The sequence below is a fragment of the Nelusetta ayraudi genome, unplaced genomic scaffold (assembly GCF_046127955.1).
Source record: "Nelusetta ayraudi isolate G7.1 ecotype Tasmania unplaced genomic scaffold, CSIRO-AGI_Nayr_v1 ptg000136l, whole genome shotgun sequence".
NCBI classification, from domain to species: Eukaryota; Metazoa; Chordata; class Actinopteri; order Tetraodontiformes; family Monacanthidae; genus Nelusetta; species Nelusetta ayraudi.
In genome coordinates this window covers 3,682,935-3,706,593 of record NW_027466186.1, presented here as the reverse complement: position 1 = coordinate 3,706,593, position 23,659 = coordinate 3,682,935, and the positions used below count along the sequence as shown (strand labels likewise).

The 23,659-nt window shown below is 40.8% G+C and overlaps 1 protein-coding gene across 6 annotated transcripts in view; it reads right to left on the bottom strand.

Moving 5' to 3' along the window:
• LOC142879402 (CUB and sushi domain-containing protein 3-like) overlaps nt 1-23,659 on the bottom strand; it is a 194,173-nt gene that overhangs the window by 151,278 nt on the left and 19,236 nt on the right. For all 6 annotated transcript variants that reach the window (XR_012925297.1, XM_076012676.1, XM_076012678.1 and 3 more), the window contains exons 3-4: nt 13,911-14,023; nt 6,455-6,649 (exon numbers count right to left, since the gene is read on the bottom strand). Coding sequence is in view for 5 of the 6 variants with exons in the window: in XM_076012676.1 (XP_075868791.1) it covers nt 6,455-6,649; nt 13,911-14,023 (308 nt within the window). In the remaining variant the exon portion in view is untranslated. The remainder of the gene's footprint in view (nt 1-6,454; nt 6,650-13,910; nt 14,024-23,659) is intronic.

The window sequence follows — 23,659 nt, the reverse complement described above, 5'->3', positions numbered from 1 at the left end:
CCGGCAGGGGAGGGAGGGAAAGGGGCAGCAAACACACATTACCACTTATTTCAGAGCCATCGCTCAACACTACAATGATAGTAGATTCAGGCAGGAAAGCCTCCACAAGGCTAACATCATATGGAATGGAAGAAACAGAAGATTGTGGAGTTTGTGACTTTTGAAGAAGAAACAGCAACATCAAGTTGCTACATTTTAGATTGCAGCGTCTTTCACTCTCCCTCATCCTCCCCCTCCCGAGCTTGTCAGTGAACTACGGTGTCCTGCGCACCAAAACCTTGATACTTCATCATCAATTTTCTTCTTCGTTAGTTTATTCATAGACGCGAGTAGTCACTGTAATTACGAAATGTGTTGTCAGGCGGGATGGATTATCTACATAGGGCTTCCTTAGATATATACATGTATAAGAAAGAGAGCCATTGTAAGAGTAGGAGAACCAAATTAATTTTGTTGTACTGCGATTAAAAACTTTCATTAATGTATTTATGGGCAGTATATTAAGCGTTTACCAATCTAAAAATCATAAATTAAACCAAATATTACACACTGGACCTTTAACAAACTGTGCCAAGTCATTATCTGCATTCATTACAACAACGACACGACTGCTGAAAACACAGTGCTCTTCACTGCAACTGTCAACACTACAAGACAAAGGTGTCCTGCCAATTAGTTAGCGTCAGTGTGTAAAATCTCAACTGAGAGGTAACGGCTCCGTTGCTGGACTACATGTCTCAAATGTCTAAACTAGTACAACAGTCGTTTTGCTTCAACAATCTGTCTTTATGATCAGTGGAAGCCAGTATTGTAATTGATACTGATATCCAATTAATTGCCCAGCCTGACCTGCTACTCTGTTGTCTCCCTCTGTTCAAATGTCAGTAACTAATTGGTGTCCTTTTCGCCACGTCCGGTTTAATGAAAAACAAAATGTTTCTCATGTGCCAAAAATGACACAACAGCTGAAAGCAAATTCCGTTTATCGACACAAAGCTCTGTTTCCCAACACATTTCCACTATTATCAGTCCCTTTTCCTCGCGTCCTCTTCCAGGTTTCTCGTTCCATTTCCCACCAGTCTGTCCTCTATCCCTTTATCCATTTCTTCCCCTCCCCGAAGCATTCTAATGATGGTAGGGCTTTCACAGTTTTCACATCATTTAAGACTAATATGTGACACTCAGCTGTGCCAGTTGAAACCTTTGATGGCTCAGCGCTCCACTCGGAGCTGTCAGAACTGCCAGCCCCGGAACATTCCTGTACGCCACATTAGGCGATTGGTCAGGGGACAAGGAAGCGGATGTAGGAAAATCAAAAGAAGATAAAGAAAAAAAAAAGGGGGCGGGGGTGACGTGGAAAAGCAGAGAACCCTCTAGTTGGCTGGATCTGTGCTTTTTGACACGATAGCTGAAGGTCGGGACGGATCAAAGTCTTCATCAGAATGGCAGCGATGGCACTGATACTGCTGGAGACGGCAGGGATTCATACACCAAGCGCATGGAAAGCGCACAGAGGGATGAGTCTTTTTCACAGAGGCATATATGCTTCTGCATCAGATACCATTCTACTCTCTCATGAGTCTCCAGCGCACGTGAATGAAATTAGCTTTAATCACCATTCAAAATGACACAAGCCTACTCAATAGTCACCTCAACATTTTCCTTCTGAATCTTGATTTACCAATAAAGAAACAGATGGGTCCACGTCTGGGGGAGGGCAAGTGGCAGCGCAGTGTTAGATATTGTACTAGAGGAGAGATAAGTATACCGCTGGACGCGAAATTGAAAAAGGCAGCAAAATCTGCTTGATAAGGAATCAGTCGAGAAAAATACACACCGACGGGAAATACCTTGGACAGTTTGATCAAAAAGAGGAGGAAAGATAAAGAAAACACCTGAGAGGCAAGACTTTTTCTCTCTGTTTGCTTTTTGTGTTGCCATTATTCCAGCACAGCACTCCTGAAGTGGCACAGATGGATTTTTTCCCCCTCTCTTCATTCATTATCCTACATAAGGAGGAATAGCATTTTTCAAGGGAGAGGGGGGGTCTTTGTTTAAAAGGCATCCACACGTGAAACTGTAAATCATGAACCAGCAAACTGCAGCTTGTGGGGGGGTTCCGGGCTTGGGGGGTGGGGGGGGGCTTTAAAGATTGAGAATTTTTAAATGACACTCAGTGCTGGATAATGCCTCACGCACTCACGCATCCAGCGCTTCATTGGCATGCAGGGAAGTGTTTGAGCAACATTTCGCTATCGATGTTTAGTGACATGAGGCATGGAAAGCGGGCACCGTGTTCCGTAGTAAATCGTTAAAGCGTGCTGTGGATTAAGGGGAAAAGAGCTGTCTCCCTAAAAATGGTGGCAGCTTGAAAAAAAAAAGAAAAAGATGGTTGCCGGGATTAGGGACTGCTTTAGCTGAGCTCATTTACATCCGAGCATCAGGAATCTAACGCTACTTGAGGAGGGGTTAATCCTCTCTCCCCTTGACTTTGATCAGATATACAAAAAATTCCACGTGGAAATATTCAGCCCCACGGATGAATGGGGAAGCGACGCATGAATAAAATTTCTCTCAAATGAATCAGGTGTCCCCTTTGTGATAATGCCAGTGCTAATGCGAAGGCACTGCACAATGAACAGTAAGTCCCCACATTCGCTCAGCTGCAAGTCATGTTAAACATTGATAGGGATAATGAATAGTAAGAAGGGTAATGAGTGTAGGGATGATAAGCACATTCCACAATGCATACTGTTTGGGGATCATTTCATTACACCGATCACTGCTTCCTAATTTTACATTTGAATGAATTATTAGAGCAAAGAGCCCCTAAGTGAGCAACGCAGGAGCGCATTAGAACCATGCAACAGTGTGTCATATAATTAAGGTTTATTAATACATACAATTTTCATAGGTCACGGTGAATGTCAGATATTGCTGTTTAAAGCTACGGAGCTGCAGCTTTCAAGTGGCTGTGCACTAAATGGGGATGTTGGATATACATACATATATATATATATATATATACATATATGTATATATATATTTTCTCTCTCTTAAGCTTGAACTTCTTCACTCAGATAAACATATAAAATAGATATTGCCATGAGCAAGTGCACAGAAATTGATTTTTTATTTTTTTTTAATTTGAGTGGCTTGTTAAAAAAAAAAAAAAAAAAAAAGTTACAGAAATAGTTGCGAGCCCATTCACAGGTATGGAAATGTTTTGTAAAGGTCAAGTTTTCTCTTTGGCCTAATTTACTTATTATGTTGGACTGTGACTGGGAGCTTAAATGACAGAATATCAATAGAGTGCATTCTCATGTTGCCACACTGTCCCTGTCTGCTGTCTCGGTGCCTGGTTTAATGAATGTCCAGAGATGATTTAGACTGAAGAAATCGAACTACGCTCCTGAGAGATCCAGCAGCTACTCATGATGAGAAGAGACAGTAATTCTCCATCTCACCGCCTTCCTGCTTGCTCTTCATTTCTCTACATTTTTGTCAAAAACTGTCCGTCCTTGTGACTTTAACATCGGCCCAGTCTGCTGTCCTGGATTCTTTTTCTTTGTTTTTCTCAATAGTTTTTTTTAAAAATTACCACTGATTTCTGTACAGGTAAGTGCCAATGTCTCAACACATTATTTTAAAAACAAAATGTCACCTGGTATGGTACTATCAGTACAGTGAAAGGAAACTAATGGGGGGGAGATGCTTTTTCAAACTTTATAGGATCCTTTTATTTGAACTCACATCGATTCAGTGTCTTTATCACAATATCATCTGCATAGTGCAGTCAGAAGCTGAGTGCAGAGGATTTTTTTAACTGGTAAATAATGTCATTGCTTGGCTCAGGGTATTTTCACACCATGCTTGCACCATTGTTTTGTAGCACCAAGGCACAAGAGGCACTAACGACAAACTCCTCATTGGTTGTCTCAATTTTACATTGTCTACCATGTAATGTTCCCATTTGTTCAGTGGTCAGTCGCAGCTCATGTGCGCCTCAGCATTGGTACAATTAAGGTGTGAGGGCAGACACATGACCCAGCATGTACACAGAAACCGTGACCAACAGCAATTGTTTCAGCAGGGCGCAAGCATGTTGCACAGCAAGCTTGTGTTCACACTCATCAAATGCTGGACTTCGGGGTCAAGTTTGCCCAGAATTGGGTGCAGGCACCTGGTGTGAAAGTTCCTTCCTGACAAAATCTTTTAATTGTCACTCTGGATTGCTTCGGAAAACTCTCAGCAAACCAGTAGTTTGAAGCCAAATCTAACAAGTGCAACACTTGTCGAAATCATTTTGTATAACACAGCAGTTAATAAAGGATGTAAACACTGATCTAAATTGCAAGAGGCACAGAACTCTACCGGGGCTAATGCTCGAGCATTGGCAGTACCCCTAGTTGTACATCACCATTGGCTATTTACAATCCCAACATTCAGATTTTTATCCAAAAATCAAATATTGGTGCAGTGAGAAAAGCCCATATCATTTATTTTCCAAGTCAGATTATGATTCTGAGTGGTTGATTTAATTAAGCCTACAGAAATGTTGAATTGCTTTTTGCCATTGTGATTACTTTTAGGATAATTGAAGTTGACAACTCTGTCCAGCTAATATACTTGTATCTGATCATTTTATGGTTCTGTAATTATGTCTAATATCGGTCAAAATTGGGTTTCATTTATCCGTTATTTGGCTTTAAACTGTTTTTTTCCTGCTCTTTTCCGTCTCTTTCCTACTCTCCATCTCCTGTCCCCGGTGGCTGTACACTGACAAACGTTGGAGGGGGGTGAATTTTGGAACTTGGCAGTCAAAAAGAAGGAGACTGGGAGAAAGATAAAAGGGTGAGACGCCAACAAAAGGAGATGACTGGTGGAAATACTGAGGTGTTGGCCGGTGGTGGGTTGCTCAGAGATTATGGAGCTGTGTGTTTAGTGTGACACAGTTGTTGATGAGTTAAAAGGGCAAGATCTCTGAGGAAAAAGGATCAAAGGGCCATCTGGACGCATACAGGAGTCGGACTGGATTTAGACGAAACGGAGAGACCGAGACCAAGAGGAAGGAAGGGAAAGAAAGAAATGGAAGGAGAGTGGCGAGAGAGAGAGCGCGTCAAGCAGCGTCTGAGCCTGAAAAAGAAAAATGATTTGGGCCTGTGGTAATACAGCAAAGAAGGGGAGAATCATCCATCTCCAGCCTTGTGTTCCCCTCAATGCTTGCCATTCCTCCAGCACACGTCTTTGCATGGCCAAATACATGACACACTGCCAGATTTTGGACTTGCTTAGTGGTGTCTCTGAAGAAAAACATTTCTAGAGCTCCATCTCATTCGTTTGCGTGAGTTTGCACATCATTGTTGAAGACAAATATTTAAAAAATAAATGTACAGAGTGCTCCAAATAGAGCAGGGATTTCACTCAACTCAACAATCCAAGCTGATTAAACAGTTGGAGGTGAATCCTGGTGAATTCGGACCACTGGCAAACTCACATAATGTATTTGTAAAGAATGATTAAAAAATAAACTTTGCAGAGATCTACAAGTCAGGCGTTACCAAGATAGGAGGATGAGTCTTCCTATGCAGAATATGCATGAGTGAAAAATAAGATTCATGCTGTGGTATCAAACGTGTTGAACTCAACATCATCAACTGGAGATCTTGATGTTGAACGAAGACAATAATCTCATTGGATTTATTTTGCAGTTATAATAGAAAGCTGATTGATATGCGGACTGATGTAAAAATCACAAAACAAAATATTAAGCAGTAAAAATAATGTAGAAATGGAGAATGATTTTTCCTTCCTATAAACACACACATTGATATACATAGGTTTATAGCTGTATGTTGGGGAGCGCAGAGAGACTGGAATTCACAGCCATTCTTTTTTCCACAATCAAATCAAGTAACACTTCATACAACATAAAGTCACTTAGAAATCAGTTTATCTATTCCAAATTAAACAACGGTCTACTCAGCTTAAGTCAATGTACAGCATGATTACAAATTCTGAGAGTGTATCAACCAGGCTCATCTTTGCACAATAGTGGTCGTATTAGAATTAAAACATAATCTCTGGGCCTGCAGGGCTCCTTCAAATTTGAATATGATCATTCCTTCTGATTAAAATGCATCTTAATGTATCGAAGTCTGGGGCCAGACTTATACACTTCTATCCATTACTAAATGCAGCCACTTGGCTGTCAGTCATCCAAAGTAATTAACTTTTGAAATTAATAAATTTCAAAAAGGACAAGAGGTCGAAACCAACACATTCCCCTGATCATTTTAAACATCCCAGGGGACCCATGAGTGATGTGTTGATATAAAGACTTTTAATATGATAGGGAAACTATGTAAGTAAGAAATCCGTTGGCAGAAGCAGCAGCAAGACGTTGTTATATTAAATCATTAATCACACAGATCAAGAGATAAAATGTACTCACCTCTGCAGATTGGCACAGGAAAGTCCCACACTGACACTCCGGCTGCATTATTCACACAGGTGAGGAGTGAATGTCCATCCAGGACGTAGCCGGTGACACACCTGTAGCGGATCTTGTCACCCACGTTGAACTGAGTTCCATTTAATATCCCTTTGGGTGGAATCCCAGGGTTTCCACAGGAGCTGCTTCTCAGCTCTGCAAAGAGGGGAAGAATAAGAGTGTAGCTCAAGGCCATTATTCTTTAAATCTACCAAGTTTAACATCTATCATTCAGTCGCGATGGTCAAACTCGCGTGCCAGAGTCTCGCTATTCTTGTTCCAGTGAAGCAGTCAGAGGAGAACTTGGCGTTAAAAATATAACATGACACTCAGAAAAAACACCTAGAATTCTTTGACCGCTGTTGCACTGCAGCTCAGAATTCAGAAATGTGAACTCTCCACACAAAAGTTCAGAGGAGTAATGATGAAAATCTACAAATACAAGAAGTGACATTGATATTTGAGATGAGTGCCACACATTGCTTTAGTGTATTAGTATAATTGTGTAAGGGACATTCTATTAAGGTGTTCTTGAAATATTGAGAACAGCTATGCTGTTTGTATGTTGACGTTGAAGCATCTGCATAAGCATAATAATGAGCAGTAACACAACCAGAACAAAAGTTGCATTAGTATCCAGGGAGGCATCTCCACAGGTGGAATAGTGAAGTTAGACTCCTCTAACAGAAAGCAATTCCCCAGAAATTACTGGCAGCCTCCTTATTAGCTGACGGAACCAAAGAGCTTCAGAACAATAGACTCCTATTGAAAGAGAATTTTGATGAAAATCTTACGTGAGTGTGATAACTGGCCCGAAGAACAACTCACTCCGGTACTCTTTTGGCATTTAACTTCTCAATTTTTTCCCTCCTTAATCAAATTACATCTCAATTAAATTCTCAAGCACACACAAAGTATGAGATTCCATTTTAAAGTCACAGAGGAAATGATTTTGTCTTTTTGGCCCATTACATACATACTCAACCTTTTCCACAAGTTACCAAAGTGTGAAATTCACATCATACACTTTACCTCCATTTTAAAGCACAGAGGTTTTATTTGCAGGAAAAAAGGTGCAAGTAATGCCGTCTAAATAACTTGATGGGGCTTTAAAAACAGTTAATTATTATTTTAAATACTACTCTTTATACAGTGGTACAAAATATTACTTTACATGTGCCTTCCCAGCTATGAATATTCCTCAAAAATAAAATGAAAAATTGTAGAGGGCAAAGCAGCAAATTGCATGCAGGAATGTTTGGCATTAATAAAAGAAAAATAATTTTGCTTCTGACTATTATTGTTAACATGTTAACGTGACAAATTTCCCCACACACGTTATAGAAACACAGCTGTCACTTTGCCACTAAAGTGCCATTATACCTTCTGTGAGATTTCAGATTGTTGTTGTTCAGATTAAAAGACTTGGTACAAAAGCAGTTGGTCAAAATGGATGAACCAAAAATCACCAACAACGCACAAGCAAGTTCTGTATGATCAGACCAAGAGAAGCCGTGTTGACAGGGAAACTAAAACTTAACCCACAGCTTGTGACTGATCGTGCAGTCAAGTCAAATGAATGTTTTTGATTACATGCCATCTGCTCGCTGGCTAATTATTCCAAGCAGCAAGCCTGAGAGACCCAAAACCAAGCGCAACTCTATTACACCGTGTGCCATGGATAACTGGACCTATGTTAGAGAAATGGGAAACTGTGTGGTAGACTAAAACGCATTTGTTTTCCTAAGTATATTAAATAAAAAGATATTAAATATGAGATAAATAAAGATATGTTAACAAAAAAAAAATGATCTGACGCTGGCTGTTGAACGGTCACATATGCCCTTTTGATTTCTACAGGTGACATCTTTAGCATCACCTGCCAGCTGTTTGTCTTTGTACGCAAAATTAAATTCCAACAACGGAGGTGTTAATAAAATGTAAGTGCACATTTGGTTTTGTTTATAAACAAACAGGAAAAAGCTAAGCTTGCACAAGACAAAAATTGGTGACAAAAACACCTTTAAAATGACTGTTTCCAAGACCAACCTCTTACAAAACCTTAACTTTAGATATTTTGGATGCATGGAATCCATCCCTTGGTTCCAACAGGAGTTACATTTAAATGTGTAGCTTTAATTTCCATCATCTTGAAGGAGTCTTGAACCCAGTGCACGGCTGCTGACAGGACCTTATCTCCTTTTCCAGCCCTTCTCAGTAAATTCTAGAGATGTTGGCACGTAAAAACTCCAGTAGAGCAGCGGCTTCTCAAATGATCGCACCCACCAACAACAATGACGGCGTCTTCAAAGTCACTTGCATCACCTTCATCTCCCTTCTGATGCTCTATTTGAACTTCACCGGCTCTTCTTGACTGTGTCTCAATTCCTAAATGCATGCAGTTGCTGCCAGGTGATAAACGCGGGGCTGAACAGTTTTAGTCGGTGAAGTGATGGATGAGATTGTGTGCAGTTTCTGTACTCGCATCATTTAAAGGTTTAAATTAAGTCCATTATCACATGAGGTGAACAGTCAGGTCTGATGAATGAAAATGAAAATCTTGCAACACACTGGTAACAACAACGTACATTCCTTCAATACATTCATATTCAATGTATTCTCCATACACAACTTGATCCCTGGCATCAACAGTGAAAGCCACCCCTGGGATTTGCTGAGAATCTATGAAACTTTGATTTATTTGTTTGAAATAGCAAATTTGTGAGGCAGAACAATGTGTGGCTTGGCATATGAAGGCAATCTAAACATCTACAAGTCAATTCAACAGCTCTTTATAGTGTGAAGCAGAGAGCAGCAGAGTTGGAATTCCGCACACCGCTGAGCCGAAAACATTTGCACACGAGGGAAAAAATAAAGTCAAAACAGTCTGGAAAAAAAAAAAATCAAGCAATCAAGACTGCTCTGCTGCGTACAACTACATATTCTGCAAACTCCTTTTAAGCTAAGTCTTCCATCACAGCAGTCCTTTTTAAATGGACTTTTACCATTTAGGTTTGGCAAATGTCACTGGGGAGAAGTCAAACCCACAGTGAGCTGTTGCTTTTTAAGCCCTGCCAATTAAAAAAACAAGGTGGAGCGAGAGCCTGGCTGCTGAACTGAGCAGTCAAGTGTTTCTTGGAGGACTTAATAGTAAACAACAGGGCCAGTGGTGTCGGAAGGAAAACAAGATTCACAAGCACGTGTGTGAATTCCAACTGACGTTGCACATTTGTGGGTAAAAAGCTTACCAGGATGTGAAATGCAGGTGATCTGCCATTCAATGCAATCGAGCCAAGCCTTTACTTACTTAATCAGCAATGTGCCCTTTGTGCTGCATCATAAGCATGACCACTGATAACCACCAACATGCTGTGACGATGATTGGAATTCAGCTTGTGCACTTCTCGGTATTTGAAACACAATCAAAACAGCAGCTTGTAGCATTTTAACGCCTAACAGAGCTACACTCTCACCAGATGTTGTTGCAACACCGGACAGATTGCACTCAGCCGTGCAAAAATCCAAAAGCATATCAATTATTTACAAGATGACACAGAATTTTCCAAGAAATATGACTGTCCTGACTCATGTTCGTGTTTTCTTCTTTTTTTTTTAAAAGGCTGGATGTGAAGCGTTTAGTCCTCGAGCTTACAGCACTGAATTCTTAAACACTACAGAAACAATAATCTGTCTGGCAGATGCACTTGGAGATCAGATCAGCAAAGGACTGGTAGCACAAGTATTTTTTTTTTATTTAATTGAAAAAGGATTGCATGTTTTGTGATTCAACGCCTTGCGTTAAATGTGCATTTCAACTCAGAACAATGTTTCGGGTCTGGATTCGATTCACAAATTAACTCAAAGGATGTGCCAAACGAGTTTGTGCAAATTCTTTGAAACAAGACCCTTATTCATTCAGGCCTTGAACGTTAACAACATTATGTGTTAAACAGAAGTGCTTTGACCGCCAAAAACTTCCATTTACCACTGAATCAGGACACCAGCATGTGTTGAGTGTTTCAATGACCCCCCGAAGAAATTAAGAGTTTTAGACACAGTGGTGGCTCTCAGCAAACAACTGTGGTAGTTTCAGGGGAACTAAATAATTTGTTTATTTAGCTGAAACTTGAGGGAAGCATCTGCTCATCATGACCAGCGGCTGCTTGAAACTCTCATCAAATCCTGTACAATTCAAACTGCCATATGGGAATAGAGAGGCACTGTGCGTTTAACTCCTTGAAGCGCTGTGCATACAACAAATTGAACACTGATTTAAAAAGGGGGGGAGGGTGGCTTAACTTTACACAGCAAAATAAATCTTTGAGTACCGTATACGGATTTCAAAAGAAAAGAGAAACCTTGAAAAACATCAATATGATCAAGCAGGAATTTTCTTTGGCATCAAAGGAGAAAAAAACTTTTAAATAATTTGCTCATATTTAAAAAGATCAAAACATATGCAAAATTAAATACAAATCTGAAGTGACCATGGCGGGTTTGTTTTTTTTTTGTTGTTTTTTTTTTTACTTCAGCAGCCCTCTACAGTGCGGCACAGCAGAGTGAGGCAGGAGGACGCTAGCCTGCACTGCAGTGTTAACAAGTCTGTTTTGTGGACTGGCAAATGAGCTGGTTTGGTGCGAGATTTCTCTGGGGCTGAGCTATTTATTTCGCCTGTATATCTAATGACTACGTAGCCCTTTGAAGAAGATGGAAGTCTGACGGAGTGGCAGTGTTTGTGAGCACACAAGCGGCACGCCATCCTCACAGGAGCTGCCCGCGGACCGCTTGTCTGGCATCCTAACCGACTGCTGGAGAGGCTGCCGAGCAGGAGTTTCACAGAGGCAAAGAGGGGAAATTAGAAGGGAATTTAAAAACAAAACAAAAGCAATAATAAAAATCAACTACTGGGTCAGATCAGAGGGGATCGCATGGTTTCTAAAAAATAATTATTTCTTTTAAATTTAGGGTTTGGGAGGTGAAGATACAGAAAGGCTGAGGGTGGTTTAGTTGTCTCAGCTATGTTTCCGTTCAATTGTAAATACAATGTGGGGTGAGCAGTCAGTTGTTTACATGTTATGTACAGTCAAAGCTTACAGGATCCAGTGAAAGGCAACAACAACATCTGACCAGCTTTAGGTCTTGTTGCAGAGGGCGTTCAGCTGCCTCCCCGTTGCCATCGGCACCACCCAATTAGGTCCAGTTAGCTGTGCATCGATCATCTCCCTACCCATATGTCAATGCACACCTCGAGCAGAGTCTGCTTTAGTCTTTTAAGGCCACGACTTAGTGTTGAAATGACAGCCGAGCAGTTGAAGATTCCATCTGTCAACGTCCTTTCATGTGTCCTTGACGCGCACGACAGACTCAAATCTACTTACATACAGTCATGATTCAATCAGCTCTGCTGGTCTACAAGTAGCGCCCATCTTCAGTCTGAAGAATGAGCGATACCGCATACATATTCATGCGTGGGATTCAGAGACCCCATACAGGCATGACAGGGAATAAGTTATACAGCTCTGACCGAGGTTTGCAAATTAATGCATTGCGGAAGAGTATACTGAGAATTTGCATGTCAAGTCACAAGGGGCTCAGACTGGAGTTTATGGGGATGTATGATGATAATCTCTGCAGTCTCTTAAAGAAATAATAATATATTTGGACATATGTAAGGTCTGACAACTGCATGGCAGGTGACATGAGATGCATTGATGACGAGGTCACAAGTCGCAACTCTGTTCTATTCTCAAGTTGGAAAAGCAAAGTCACTCACTGACAGGGAGATAGACACTATTCTGTTGTATAGTCTACATCACATGTTCATGATTAAAGTTTGGAGAGTGAAAGGTGGAGTTTTCCTCACTCTGCCTCCACCTGTCAGCATCAGTGACTTCCCCTATTTATGAGGGGCAGGCGCGCCTCCCCTCGGCTCTTAATGTACTGGGATGTTAACTGCTGACTGCAGGGAAACCGAGTTTCACTTCATTGATGTAACATTACGTCGAGGACAGAGAGAGTCTGGAGGTGACTGGTGACAGTGAATTAACTCACGTCTCGCACACACACAGATCCAACCTCCCCTGCTGTTAAAAAAAAAGAAAAAGCTGATGTGCAGTTATGCACAAAGAGATGTGTGTGTTGTCTGCATTGCTCATGTTTGTAAAACATAAGGGCATTCAGTTTTGGGTAATTGGATAAACATGTCTGGATGATTTAGGTATTTTTTTTTAAATGTGGACAGATTGTAAAGAGATGGCAGAATACCACAAATTATTAACATTCTCCCATATTAAATATTAAACCATTATCCCAGTTGTTTTGATGTTCCACCAAGGCGAATGAGTCACAGAGAACATCCAGTGAACTTCATATTTAGCTTTTGTCCAAAATTGCTTGAAGGTTTGTACATCGGCCCAACCCCTGGTCAGAGATGTGAGAATTTTGATTAAAATTTCAAATCAGTGGACGATTCATCCGAAGATTAGACAAGTGGAAGAACAAAACCCGATTCAGCCGAGCAAAGTCAAAAAAAAAAAAGATGAAAGCCAACAGGAAAGGTTGCGGTAGACAGGGTGAATGTGCAGATGGGCGTGTGTGAAAATGTCGCTGACAGCCAGAGAGAGAAAGCAAGTTGGCAGATGGAGAGGGGAGAGGTCTGAGATTGGTCAGGTCCGGGGCAGAGTGGGGTGTGTGTGTGTGTGTGTGTGTGTGTGTGTGTGTGTGTGTGTGTGTGTGTGTGTGTGTTTGTGTGTGTGTGTGAGGGGGTTCACAGGGACTGGGGTGGAGGAGGCAGGGATGTGAGGCAGCTGAGTTACTGTTGCAGCGTATTAAGAGATGAAACCGAAACCCACATAAGACAAAGAGGAAAACAGGCAGGAGGCGGCTGGAGAGGAGGAAGGTAAAGGACAGGCCAACAGGAGGGGATCAGGAAAATAAAATTCAAAGGTAAAAACAAAAACAAAACTAAACAAAGGGCTGCATCCGACAAAATCTGGATGGCCACAATGTAGGAACCGAAGATGAGGCAGTGGAGTTGGCGAAGAGATGAAACCAGAGTACGGACTGAGAAAGAGGATCACACAAGGATAGTTGATATTTGCACAGCTCCCTGCTGCACTCCGCTTTGCTTCTACACTGATCGCTCGGTACATCCATTAGCACAACTAATTCCCCCTGCCATCTGCCATGTAATTTCAGATGCACCTCCAGAGTGGCAGGGAAAGGTTCAGCAACTTAGGGGTGAGCCATGATGATTAGAAAGTACCACATTTATTTCAATGAGCTCGATTTAGTTTTCATTAACTCAGTTGTTGTTGAATTTCTGCATGAAAAATGAGTTGACCAATCAATCTGTGTTTAAGTAACAAGTGTCATGTGAAGGAAAGGGGAAAGGAACACTGAGCGATGCTTTTCTTACCTTCGTAAACTACTTTAAATCCATGAGCGCTTACTGCAAAGTCACTGGTAAGCCTCAGTGAAAAGATGGAGCCAGAACTGGTAACAGGTGGAGGCATGGTGAATCCTGTTAACCTGTGGAGAGGAGACAGAAACCACCGACTTAAAAAAACACATTGACACAGCGAAAGAATGCGCAGCTGCAGTTTCCGTTTGGAAAACTACACATTGCAAATGACTGTTTGCCCATGGTGATGCAGGGGGCGGACAAGAGGTTAACCCTCAATCTTTTTTGTGTCTCATAACACTAAACTTCTTTTCAGAGTGATCCACCAACTACACACCGACTGTTACACAATAGAACCCTAAATGAGCGCAAACCTCGGCGGCAAGCGTTGTGACTAACTGCTAAGTTACTGCATTTAAAATTGGACGTGCATCTCTGTTCGGTTTCATGGTGCCGTTAACAAGACAGACGTGTTGCTGCCTGCTCCTCCGCGGCATTTGTTAACATCCCAATCGACCGTCCTGTGGTGTGAGTCAGGCAGAGCAGAGCAAACATAACTTGCACATCCCACCACCTTCATCAATCAGCTTGTCCTCTTTTTTTTTGTCTGTCTTGGTTTTGTTCTTGGTTAGTACAGCCGACCCTCCCCAGCAATGAGCTGGGCGGCTAACATGTGTAGGAGCCACATGCGGAAAAACAGCAATCCTCCCTACACGGCAGCAAGCAGAGGGTGCTGTATTTACAGCTTCAATAGAGTTTCCAATTACCGCATGGCGAACTGTGCTGCTCGGCGCAGTAAATAATTACTCCTTGTCACAGGTATTGCACAGCACGGCCGGATGCGGCGGGAAAAGTCAATGGCCACACGCAATCCAATTTTGGACACACGTATGAGCGGACAGAGCTTTAATTGGAACCTTGTTAGTTGCTTAATTGGTCTGATGAACTACGCCAAGGTAAAAGTGAGGTGGTGGGGTGGGCGAAAAAAAGGGCTTTTGGTGAGGAAAGAAAAGACTGATGGCGCACAGAAAAACTGCAGGTACATAAAAGATTCCATTATTTCTCTGAGCATACATCATCAGCTAGGCAAACAACAATTATTTGGGGACTATACAGCACTAAATGTTAAACACAGTAGACAGAAAGCAGAGGGAGCTTCCTCAGCGTCTGGACTGTGAAGTAATTTTAAACCATGTCACCGACTATTGGCAAGACAGCTTTGCTCTCATTTCGAACCCATTCAGACGTTTGCCTCATGGTTCACGTGGGTCCAGATCGCTGCAGCTACTCAATTGACAACAGTGCTGAAAAAGTATTGAGCAAGCAGACCTCGTTTCATACCGCAGTTCATCCAGTAGCTGACACCAGAGCGTCCTGAATGCTGAGGCGCTGAAGTCTGAAGTCGCCTGCACTGTAGCGTAAATGTCACACGGCTCAACTCTTCTTCTTATCCAACACACCTAATACCCTGGCCTGAACATGTCTGCACAGCCGTCTTTTTTGTCTTTGTCACTCCCACACTGCTAATCTTGAAGCAAAATCCCTTAGAGCAAAAAAAAATAAAATAAATATGAGCTTCTTTGAGAGAAAAAAATAAAAACTTTTACTGCACATAAATGGACCGCACGGAACCAGCAGAGATTTTTTTGAAAGTGCTGTATAAACAGAAATATTTGTCAGATCGGAGAGAGAAGCGTTGCGTGGTTGCATGTCTCAAGGTTCTCAGTCATCCAGGTCATCTTAAAGTCCCAAGAAGCCTTTCGGATGAGAGGTGAAATGTTTTCAAAATCACAAGATCAAGTGTAGTTTGGGCTTTGGGTTCAATTCCCACACATTGCTTTTCTGTGTGGGCTCTCTCCATGTACTCCGGCATCCTCCCTCTGTCCAAAGACATGAACATTAGGCTACCTGGCAACTTTAAATGGTCTGCAGGTGTGCAAGTGTGTGAATAGTCAGTCTCTGTGACCCTGTGATAAACTGCGACTTGTCCAGGGTGCAGCTCCACCCTCACTGCACCCCGAGTCATTAAACTTAATCATTAAATTTCAAACATGACTGAAGCGCAAAATAAATTCTAATGGAAAACTCAAATATTAATTTGATGAACGCTTGGGGGAATCAAAAGGAGACAAAAAAAATCATGAACAAATGAGATCAGCAGCACTGTGCTGAGTGAAAACACCCCCAAAAAAACCCTCCCCCACAAAAAAATATCTATATACATAAGATAGAAGTCACATAATATCTCAGCATGGAAACTGGCAAATGCACCCGATAGAAATGCCAACAGTAATACTCTGTCCCCTGCCATTGCGGCACTTTAAAAAACAATTTTGAAATGTCACATGCATTACCTCAGCCTTATTCAACGCTGCACTTACAGTGGCTTGAACATTTAACAAACAAGCCTTCAAGCCTACCCTTCTTCTTTTTTCAAAGCTCAGCATCATTCTCAACAGGAGCACAATGGTGAGTGGTCCCCCAGCACAACATCCACATGGGAGTTAAATATATTCAATGAGTCACAGTTTGATGGCAAGCTGCATAGGGTGTGGAATTAGCACTTCATACTCCCAGACAGGGGAGGACGATCCATGGGGGAACTAATTATTGGCTGTGCTGCACAGAAATGAACAGGGAAATAAGCGGATGCACAGTGTGCCCAAATTGAGGTCAATGGCATCCTACCAAGATGAGTGCAATGTCACTAAGAGCCTTGACCTATGGATTTCAGGACCATCAGAGTATCTGCCATGTTCTGCAAATTAGTTTCAAAGTTGAACAAGCTCGTGTGTCGTGTGTCAGCTACAGACGTGACGACTAAGTGGAAAACAAAGACCGGAAGATAAGGTAGAGAGACACTAAACATACATGATTTTTGTACCAACACAGAAAAATCATATTTATGACTTCTCCAACTGAGCCAACTTACACAAAAGGAAATATATAAATATGCACAAGCAAATGTATAAAGGTAAAAAAAAACAAAAAAAAACGAGACCTTGGTGACGTTATGCCTGTATTTAAAAGTCTGTGCAAAATAATGACCGGGAGATACAATCTTGTATAATAATATTGTACGAGGCGTGTTTTCTGTTTGACAAACTCTAAAATTCATGTTTGTCTAAAAACATTCAAAACATTAAAATTCAAGCCAGCTATGTACTGGAAGAAAACAAAATAAAACTTTGATATAGAACTCAACACTGTCTTCTTCTTTTAGTCCACATTTAACAAGGTGTCGGCCTTGTGTTTATGCTGCCCCTGTGTATTCCCTCACATCTCCTCACCTGTCCTGCACTTCACAGATTCAGTCATCACACACACCAACAAGTCCTCTACATTTATCTTGTCACTACTGTTACCGCTGCAGGGGGAAGAGGTTGTTGTTGTCAAGCAATCTAATAGAAAAAAGAAAATAAACTTTGATTTTTCTGAAACACAAGAACAAATTATGCAGTTTTCAAGGGAGTCAGAAAAAGCATGTGTTCAATGAAATCACTACAGGGGTCAACAGTGTCGGTGCGTGCAACTGGTCTCCAGGCGATGTTTAAATATTTAATTCTTCTAACCGCAATATACTGTGTATAGGATATGCTGGCTACTTTCATAAAGCAAGACAACGGTTGGCAGCCAGTCACAAATGAAAAACCCGCACAGAGGGAAGACGTCATCTGGCATCCGCTGCCACCTGCTGTCTTGGCAACAGAAGTCCCTGCGGAAATTCATTCAAAATCAAATTCAAAGTTGTCACAGTAGGTCTGTAAATGTTCTCAGATATGCTTTTGAATTTATGGCAGTTATGTGTGCAACTGTAATATATGCTAACCACCCCAATTTACACAATGTTATGAATGTTTTTAAATGTTATGAAAGCTGATGAGTGATCAAACTAAACAGTTTGCGAAAACGACTGATGACATCAGAATGAAGGAGTATCTTATCTTATCTTAAAACATTCAACCAAGCTAATCTCAGTAAACAGCAAGATTAAAAGACACACCAGCATCAACATGTGCCTTCACTGGTGCAGCAGCAGCAGCAGCAGCAGCAGCAGCAGCAGCAGCAGCAGCAAAAATGATGAGATGGAACAGTGTAAAGAGAAGATTTTTGGGGGGGCAGTGTCAAAAAAAAAAATCACAAAGAAACTCTATAGCCCCTTTTTACACTTGACCACACTACATCAGCCCTGAAGGTTACTGTCAGGTAATTTCCCATCCGACTAGTGCCTCACTGTACTGCTAGAACTGAGAGACAGGGACAGGAAGACAGGAACAACGTGCTGCGACTTGTCTGACTCACTGTCACTCTGCCTGCATCTGTCTTCTCTTCGGTGTCACACCGACGGTTGTCTGTCAAAAAAATCCTTCGAAAAAATATCTCACTTTTTGAGAACGTCGCGTTACTCTTCCGCTGTTACTCTTCCCATTTGGTTTCCCTCAGCAGTTGCCTCCCCCGACTGATCTCAGCAAGAGAGCAACTATCAAAGTGAAGCACTTCCTTTTGGTTGATGAGGCAAGAAACACAGAAAAGCACATCACTGAGGTGGTCTCGCTTCTACAAATTAAAAAAAGAAATGATTGAAAAAGCAAAGAATGGCGAGAAGCCCCGTTTGACACGGGCATGAATTCAGTAATTACTTCCACTATAGACATTGACATTTGCTTTTAATAAGTGCGGAAACAAAAGGTCAAATGCTCATTTTAACTAATTCATCTTTGGCCCTCGGTCTTACTTCAAAAAAATTTAAATCGTTTTTTATTGAAGACCAGAAAGATTTATGCAAAGAATTGAAACCTTGTGGTCAGGAGAACTCCACATTGTGTGTTTATCGCACAGCTTATTAAGATTCTGAAGTTACTGCAAGGCTGAAACTCTCTCCGCCTTAACTGTAAACTTACTGACAAGTGTATCATTGATGTGAGGGCTCATTTCTTTTGCTCCGTTCACTTCAATGACTCTTCCAAAATGTTGGACAGCTCAAAAATGAGAATGAAACCGGTGCCTCACAGCTAAAGTATCAATCCACCAATTTGAATTTATCACCCGCCTTTCAGATCTTGTAATCTGTCACCCCCTGTGTGGTTCTTGATGTACATTTCAAGATTACAGTGAAATGGATATTAAGTATGGTGCCAACAACAAATCGTCACAAAAACGAATCTCAGCTGACATTATGACTATGCAGCACGTTGGTATCTGGCGTGAATGTCCTCGCCACAACGTCCTCTTACCTTGTCAAAGCCACTTCAAGATGATTGGTTGAGGTCAACACAGCACTCCTCGCAACCATATACAGAATTTTGACTCGGGGGGGGGGGGGGGGGGGTGCGCAATTTTATCTGCTCATCACCTGACTAATGCAGTGTGTCTGCGGTGAACACAGACCTTACAGCTTGACATAAGTGGCACCACTTGTATGACTACTCCTGTTCAGCCTCCAGGATTATATGGCAAGTCATAACAAGGAAGGGGAACTGCGTAAAGCACAGGTCAAGAGCCACAAATATACATTTTACTACCCAACGAGCCATCAAATAGACCTGTCCAGCTTGGTTATTTAGCGAAAGCAGCTGGTCCGACAACATGAGAGAAATTCACACCCTGACCCAGACAACCTTCACTCACCCTAACCTATTTTGTTGCTAATTTGCGATCAATGTGAGATTTTACCCTTAAAAGAAAAATGTAAAATCAAAGGGAACATACAAGTGCTAATCAAAGCATTTGCACCACAAGAGAGAAATGCAAAAATAAATGAAGTCTACAAAGCTTGTTACTGTGGAAGATTTTTTCGGCCGACAACAGTTACTTGTGATGATAAATACCAACTTTACTTGCCTGGCTTTGTCACCAACATATCAAAGTCATATATTGTGACCATTTGAGATTCCAATACAATGTTATCCCAGGTTTGTCAGTAAGTTATCCCCAGAAAAAAAAAGAAAAAAAAACCCTGCAGATCTGGAGATAACTGTGTTTCAGAATGTATTCCAAAACAATTGCCTTAGTGCAGTATAATTATTATCAACATGAATCATCTTCTTTTATGATTGCTGGACGCCAAAATTGCAATTGCTATTGAAATCCAATAAAGTGCTATGCTTCACTGGATCAGTGGAGTGCGCACTGTAAATGAAGCGCTGCAGGGTTCAAATGGAGTCAAGCCAAGACAACCACACCTTCAAGGTGATTTTTTTTTCTAACTGTTTCATCACCTCTGCAAATGATTTGTGTACGAAAGAAGCTTTTTGCTGATTTAACACCAGAACCAAAACTATGCATGGTTACATTTTACAGGTTGGACATTTGGTCTTCACTCATTGTCCGTACCACTAGTGAAGGGTCATATTTGCATAACTGCCAGCCAGACTAGGAAATATTGCACATCATTTTTGCCATGTCTTACGAGTCCCAACCCTAGAGCAGAGCAAAAGAAATAGGAAGAACTGTATGCACAACAGCTAAGTGGTCTTGGCAAAGTGTGCAGTTTGAAAGTAAAGCACAGCTGTGGCAAGAATTGAATGTGCCAAAGGCATACATCACAATGAACCACAGTCCTTATCGTTTAGACTCCAGTTTTACGGTTGCATCTTTTTTAATGAGATCACAAGTTTCAGAATTTCTAGCTCTGCATTTACAATAATTTTCACCGTTTGCTGGAGTAAATTGTGAAAGAGATCCGACGGAAATACAGCAAAGCATCAAAAATATACATAATTATGCTTTTAGTAATACAAGGCTAGAATAAAACATCTAATTTCATCTGGTTCTATTATCGACAGCATATCATTTCAGCACAATAATTGCTGCTTCACGCTGCAATCACAGGGAAGAAGAAATTGCATGGATGTGAGCAAGGCACCAAGTGAGAGAGGCGAGAAACTTCCCACAACAAAGAGAATGCATAGATCAATGGGAAGCCACACTAATCAGAGCCATCAGAGGGATGTCGATTTCTTTTTATGTGAAAAATGTACTGTCACTTTTGTCGTCCTCCCCTCTGAATGTCTGCCTCAATTAATTAATTAATAACATTCATTTTAAAAGTCGTCTTTTATCTCTGTCAGTCTTTTTTATGATCACACAAACAATACGATGCATTGAATAGGATGCTGCCTGTTATTGTGTTCAGGGTCTTGTGTATTTCTGTTAAATAACACCTTAGCATCAAAGAAATGTCAACATTAAGAAAATCAAGGACACACATAAGGACAAAGAGACAGAAAACTGAATCAAGTTGGAACACAGAGCATTCTCAATCATGCAGTCTTTTCTGCATCTTCGTTGACCAAGCTAAGGTGAAAAAGGTGCAGAGGCTTTGCTTTATTTCCCTCTCAGAGTACTTTTTTTTATTTTTAAGAGAATTAAATGTGTGAAAGTAAGCATTTTACCGGTTTACATTTTGGACCCTCCAGGCAAGGCAAAGACTGTTTATGGAATTATCTTTTTCTGGCGCCACACAACACAGTCCCGCATTGTGAGGAAATCCTCCACTTGGGGAAAAAAACAAAGTGTGACTAAAAAAAAACAAAAGAACAACGATGCTATTTAAAGGTTTGGGCTGGATCAGAGGGGGGGGGGGGCGGCACCAAAATAAGAGCCATTTGTTTTTTCTCTTGCAGCAGGAATTAGTCATGCTCTCCTCCCCTCTCACTGAATGGCAGGATTATTTCCATATGAATCCAAGTTTCAGCAAAACATCATCTGTGGTCGTTCGGTACCAGGTAATCTGCTACAATGCCTGAATCAAGACATTGGAGTCGTCGGCTCCTGGTTTACAATGTTATTCTGATTTCAGTCCAGTTTCATTTTCCTTCATCACGGATAATATTATAAACCTATGCAGTATTCTTTTATATACACTTTGATTTATTGTGGGCCTGATGTTGTTTTGAACAATTTTACCTCCACAAACGGACAACGAGGAAAAAAATAGACGTCTCTCCCTGTGACGTTTTTTTTAGTGTGAATGTTGGAATGAACGTGGCCATTTCGTTTAGGCATACATTAAAATATGTACCCTTAAGGGCTGAAATATAGAAATTAAGTAAATAAAATATGTGTCCTCAGTTGCACAGAGCATGCAGCCTCTTTACTGCAGAACCAGCACTAGCAAGCAAGTTACAAAGCAGCTACATTGAAATACAGATGTGGGAAAGGAAACATCTCTATGACACATCATGTGGAAACTTGCACTGCACTGATTTTTTTTTTGAACAACAAGGCATTATTCATGGATTGCAACTTCAGCTTCCCCAGAGTGTTCATCGACTCTACACTGACCGTGTTCCCAGTGTGAGGATGTCTGAGGAGATGACTGAGGGTCGGATTAACCGTAGCAGACCACAAATTCTCTTTGAGGCTACGGAAGCACTAACCAGAAGTTATGCAGTAGGAAAAATCTAACATTGACAGTATGGCGTGGATCATTTACTTTTATTCCAATGGAATAGCAATGGCTTTCCAAAAGTGAGGCCAAGCAAAGAAAAATGTCTCTGTTTTAGACTTAAGCACACTAAAGCGCAAACTAAAATTGAAATGTCTCCTAATGGGGTATTTGCTATTTTTGCTAATAGATAATAGCATTGCCATTGGATTGAGTAAACATGTAAATATCTTGTTATCTATAATCAATAGTTATGGAAACGCAACGATGCTCAACGTAACAATCAGCCCTAGAAATAATACTTCAGACTAACGTCATTTCAAAGAGTCAAATTGTTGGGGCTTGCAATCCTTAATTAATCTAATCAATATACATTATAAATCTGCCAGTATATTACAACTGATCACATGAAAAATATTCTGTTCTAAACTAAGACAGAAATACTTTTCGCTTTCAAAAGGCATTCCAAAAATCCAAATCTCAGTGACTAGTCTGTGCAGAACTGTAGTCTGCACAAAGTTTCAGAAATATAGTCTGCACAAAAGTTTCAGTTCAAAGCAAATGTTATTCAGCTGTGACCCCAGAAATATCTACGCTAACCCGTTTTTGAAAAACAACTTTTCTCTTGCATCATTTTTTGAGAGCTTGTTGTTAGACTGGTTAGGACTATCATTAAGATCATAAGGATCATTAGAAAGACAAAGAAGACTGACAATGAAGACAAGCCAATTGTTTGTCTTTTTCCCATTGAACAGTCAACATTAAATGTTGAGATGCAGTAAGGATGTACTAAATACTAGTAGTCAAATGCTGGATGTGCTATAAATTGGACATTCACTTTTTATTCAAAAAATACCCAATACACAACAGTAGTTAGAAATCCTTCAAAAACAGAAACAAAAAAAATGGACAATGGAACACAGATTTACTATTGCAATACTTTGACGTTGGAAATGATGGCTCAGTTTACAGTAAGCAAGATGAAACTCCAATTATAGCTAAACTCAACCGTTAGAAACAATTCACAATAATATATATAAAAAAAATAGATTCATATTAACTCAGAAAATTGCATTATCTCAAAGACACATTCAGTTTTTCTACAGATCCATAGTCGACAGGATATGTACTTGCCTGGCTCCACCTCAAACTGGGTAAGGACATAAAAACTATTCTCTGTGCAGATACATTATAACAAAAAACTGCATCACTTTTTATTGATTCCAAACTAAAAAAAAAAACCAAAAAAACAACACACACACACACACACACACACACACTCACACACACACAATCATAGGATTTTTGGGGAGGAACACCAGCAAATCTACAACATTTTCTTTGGTCAGTCCCTAACAGCTCGCACTGACAATAA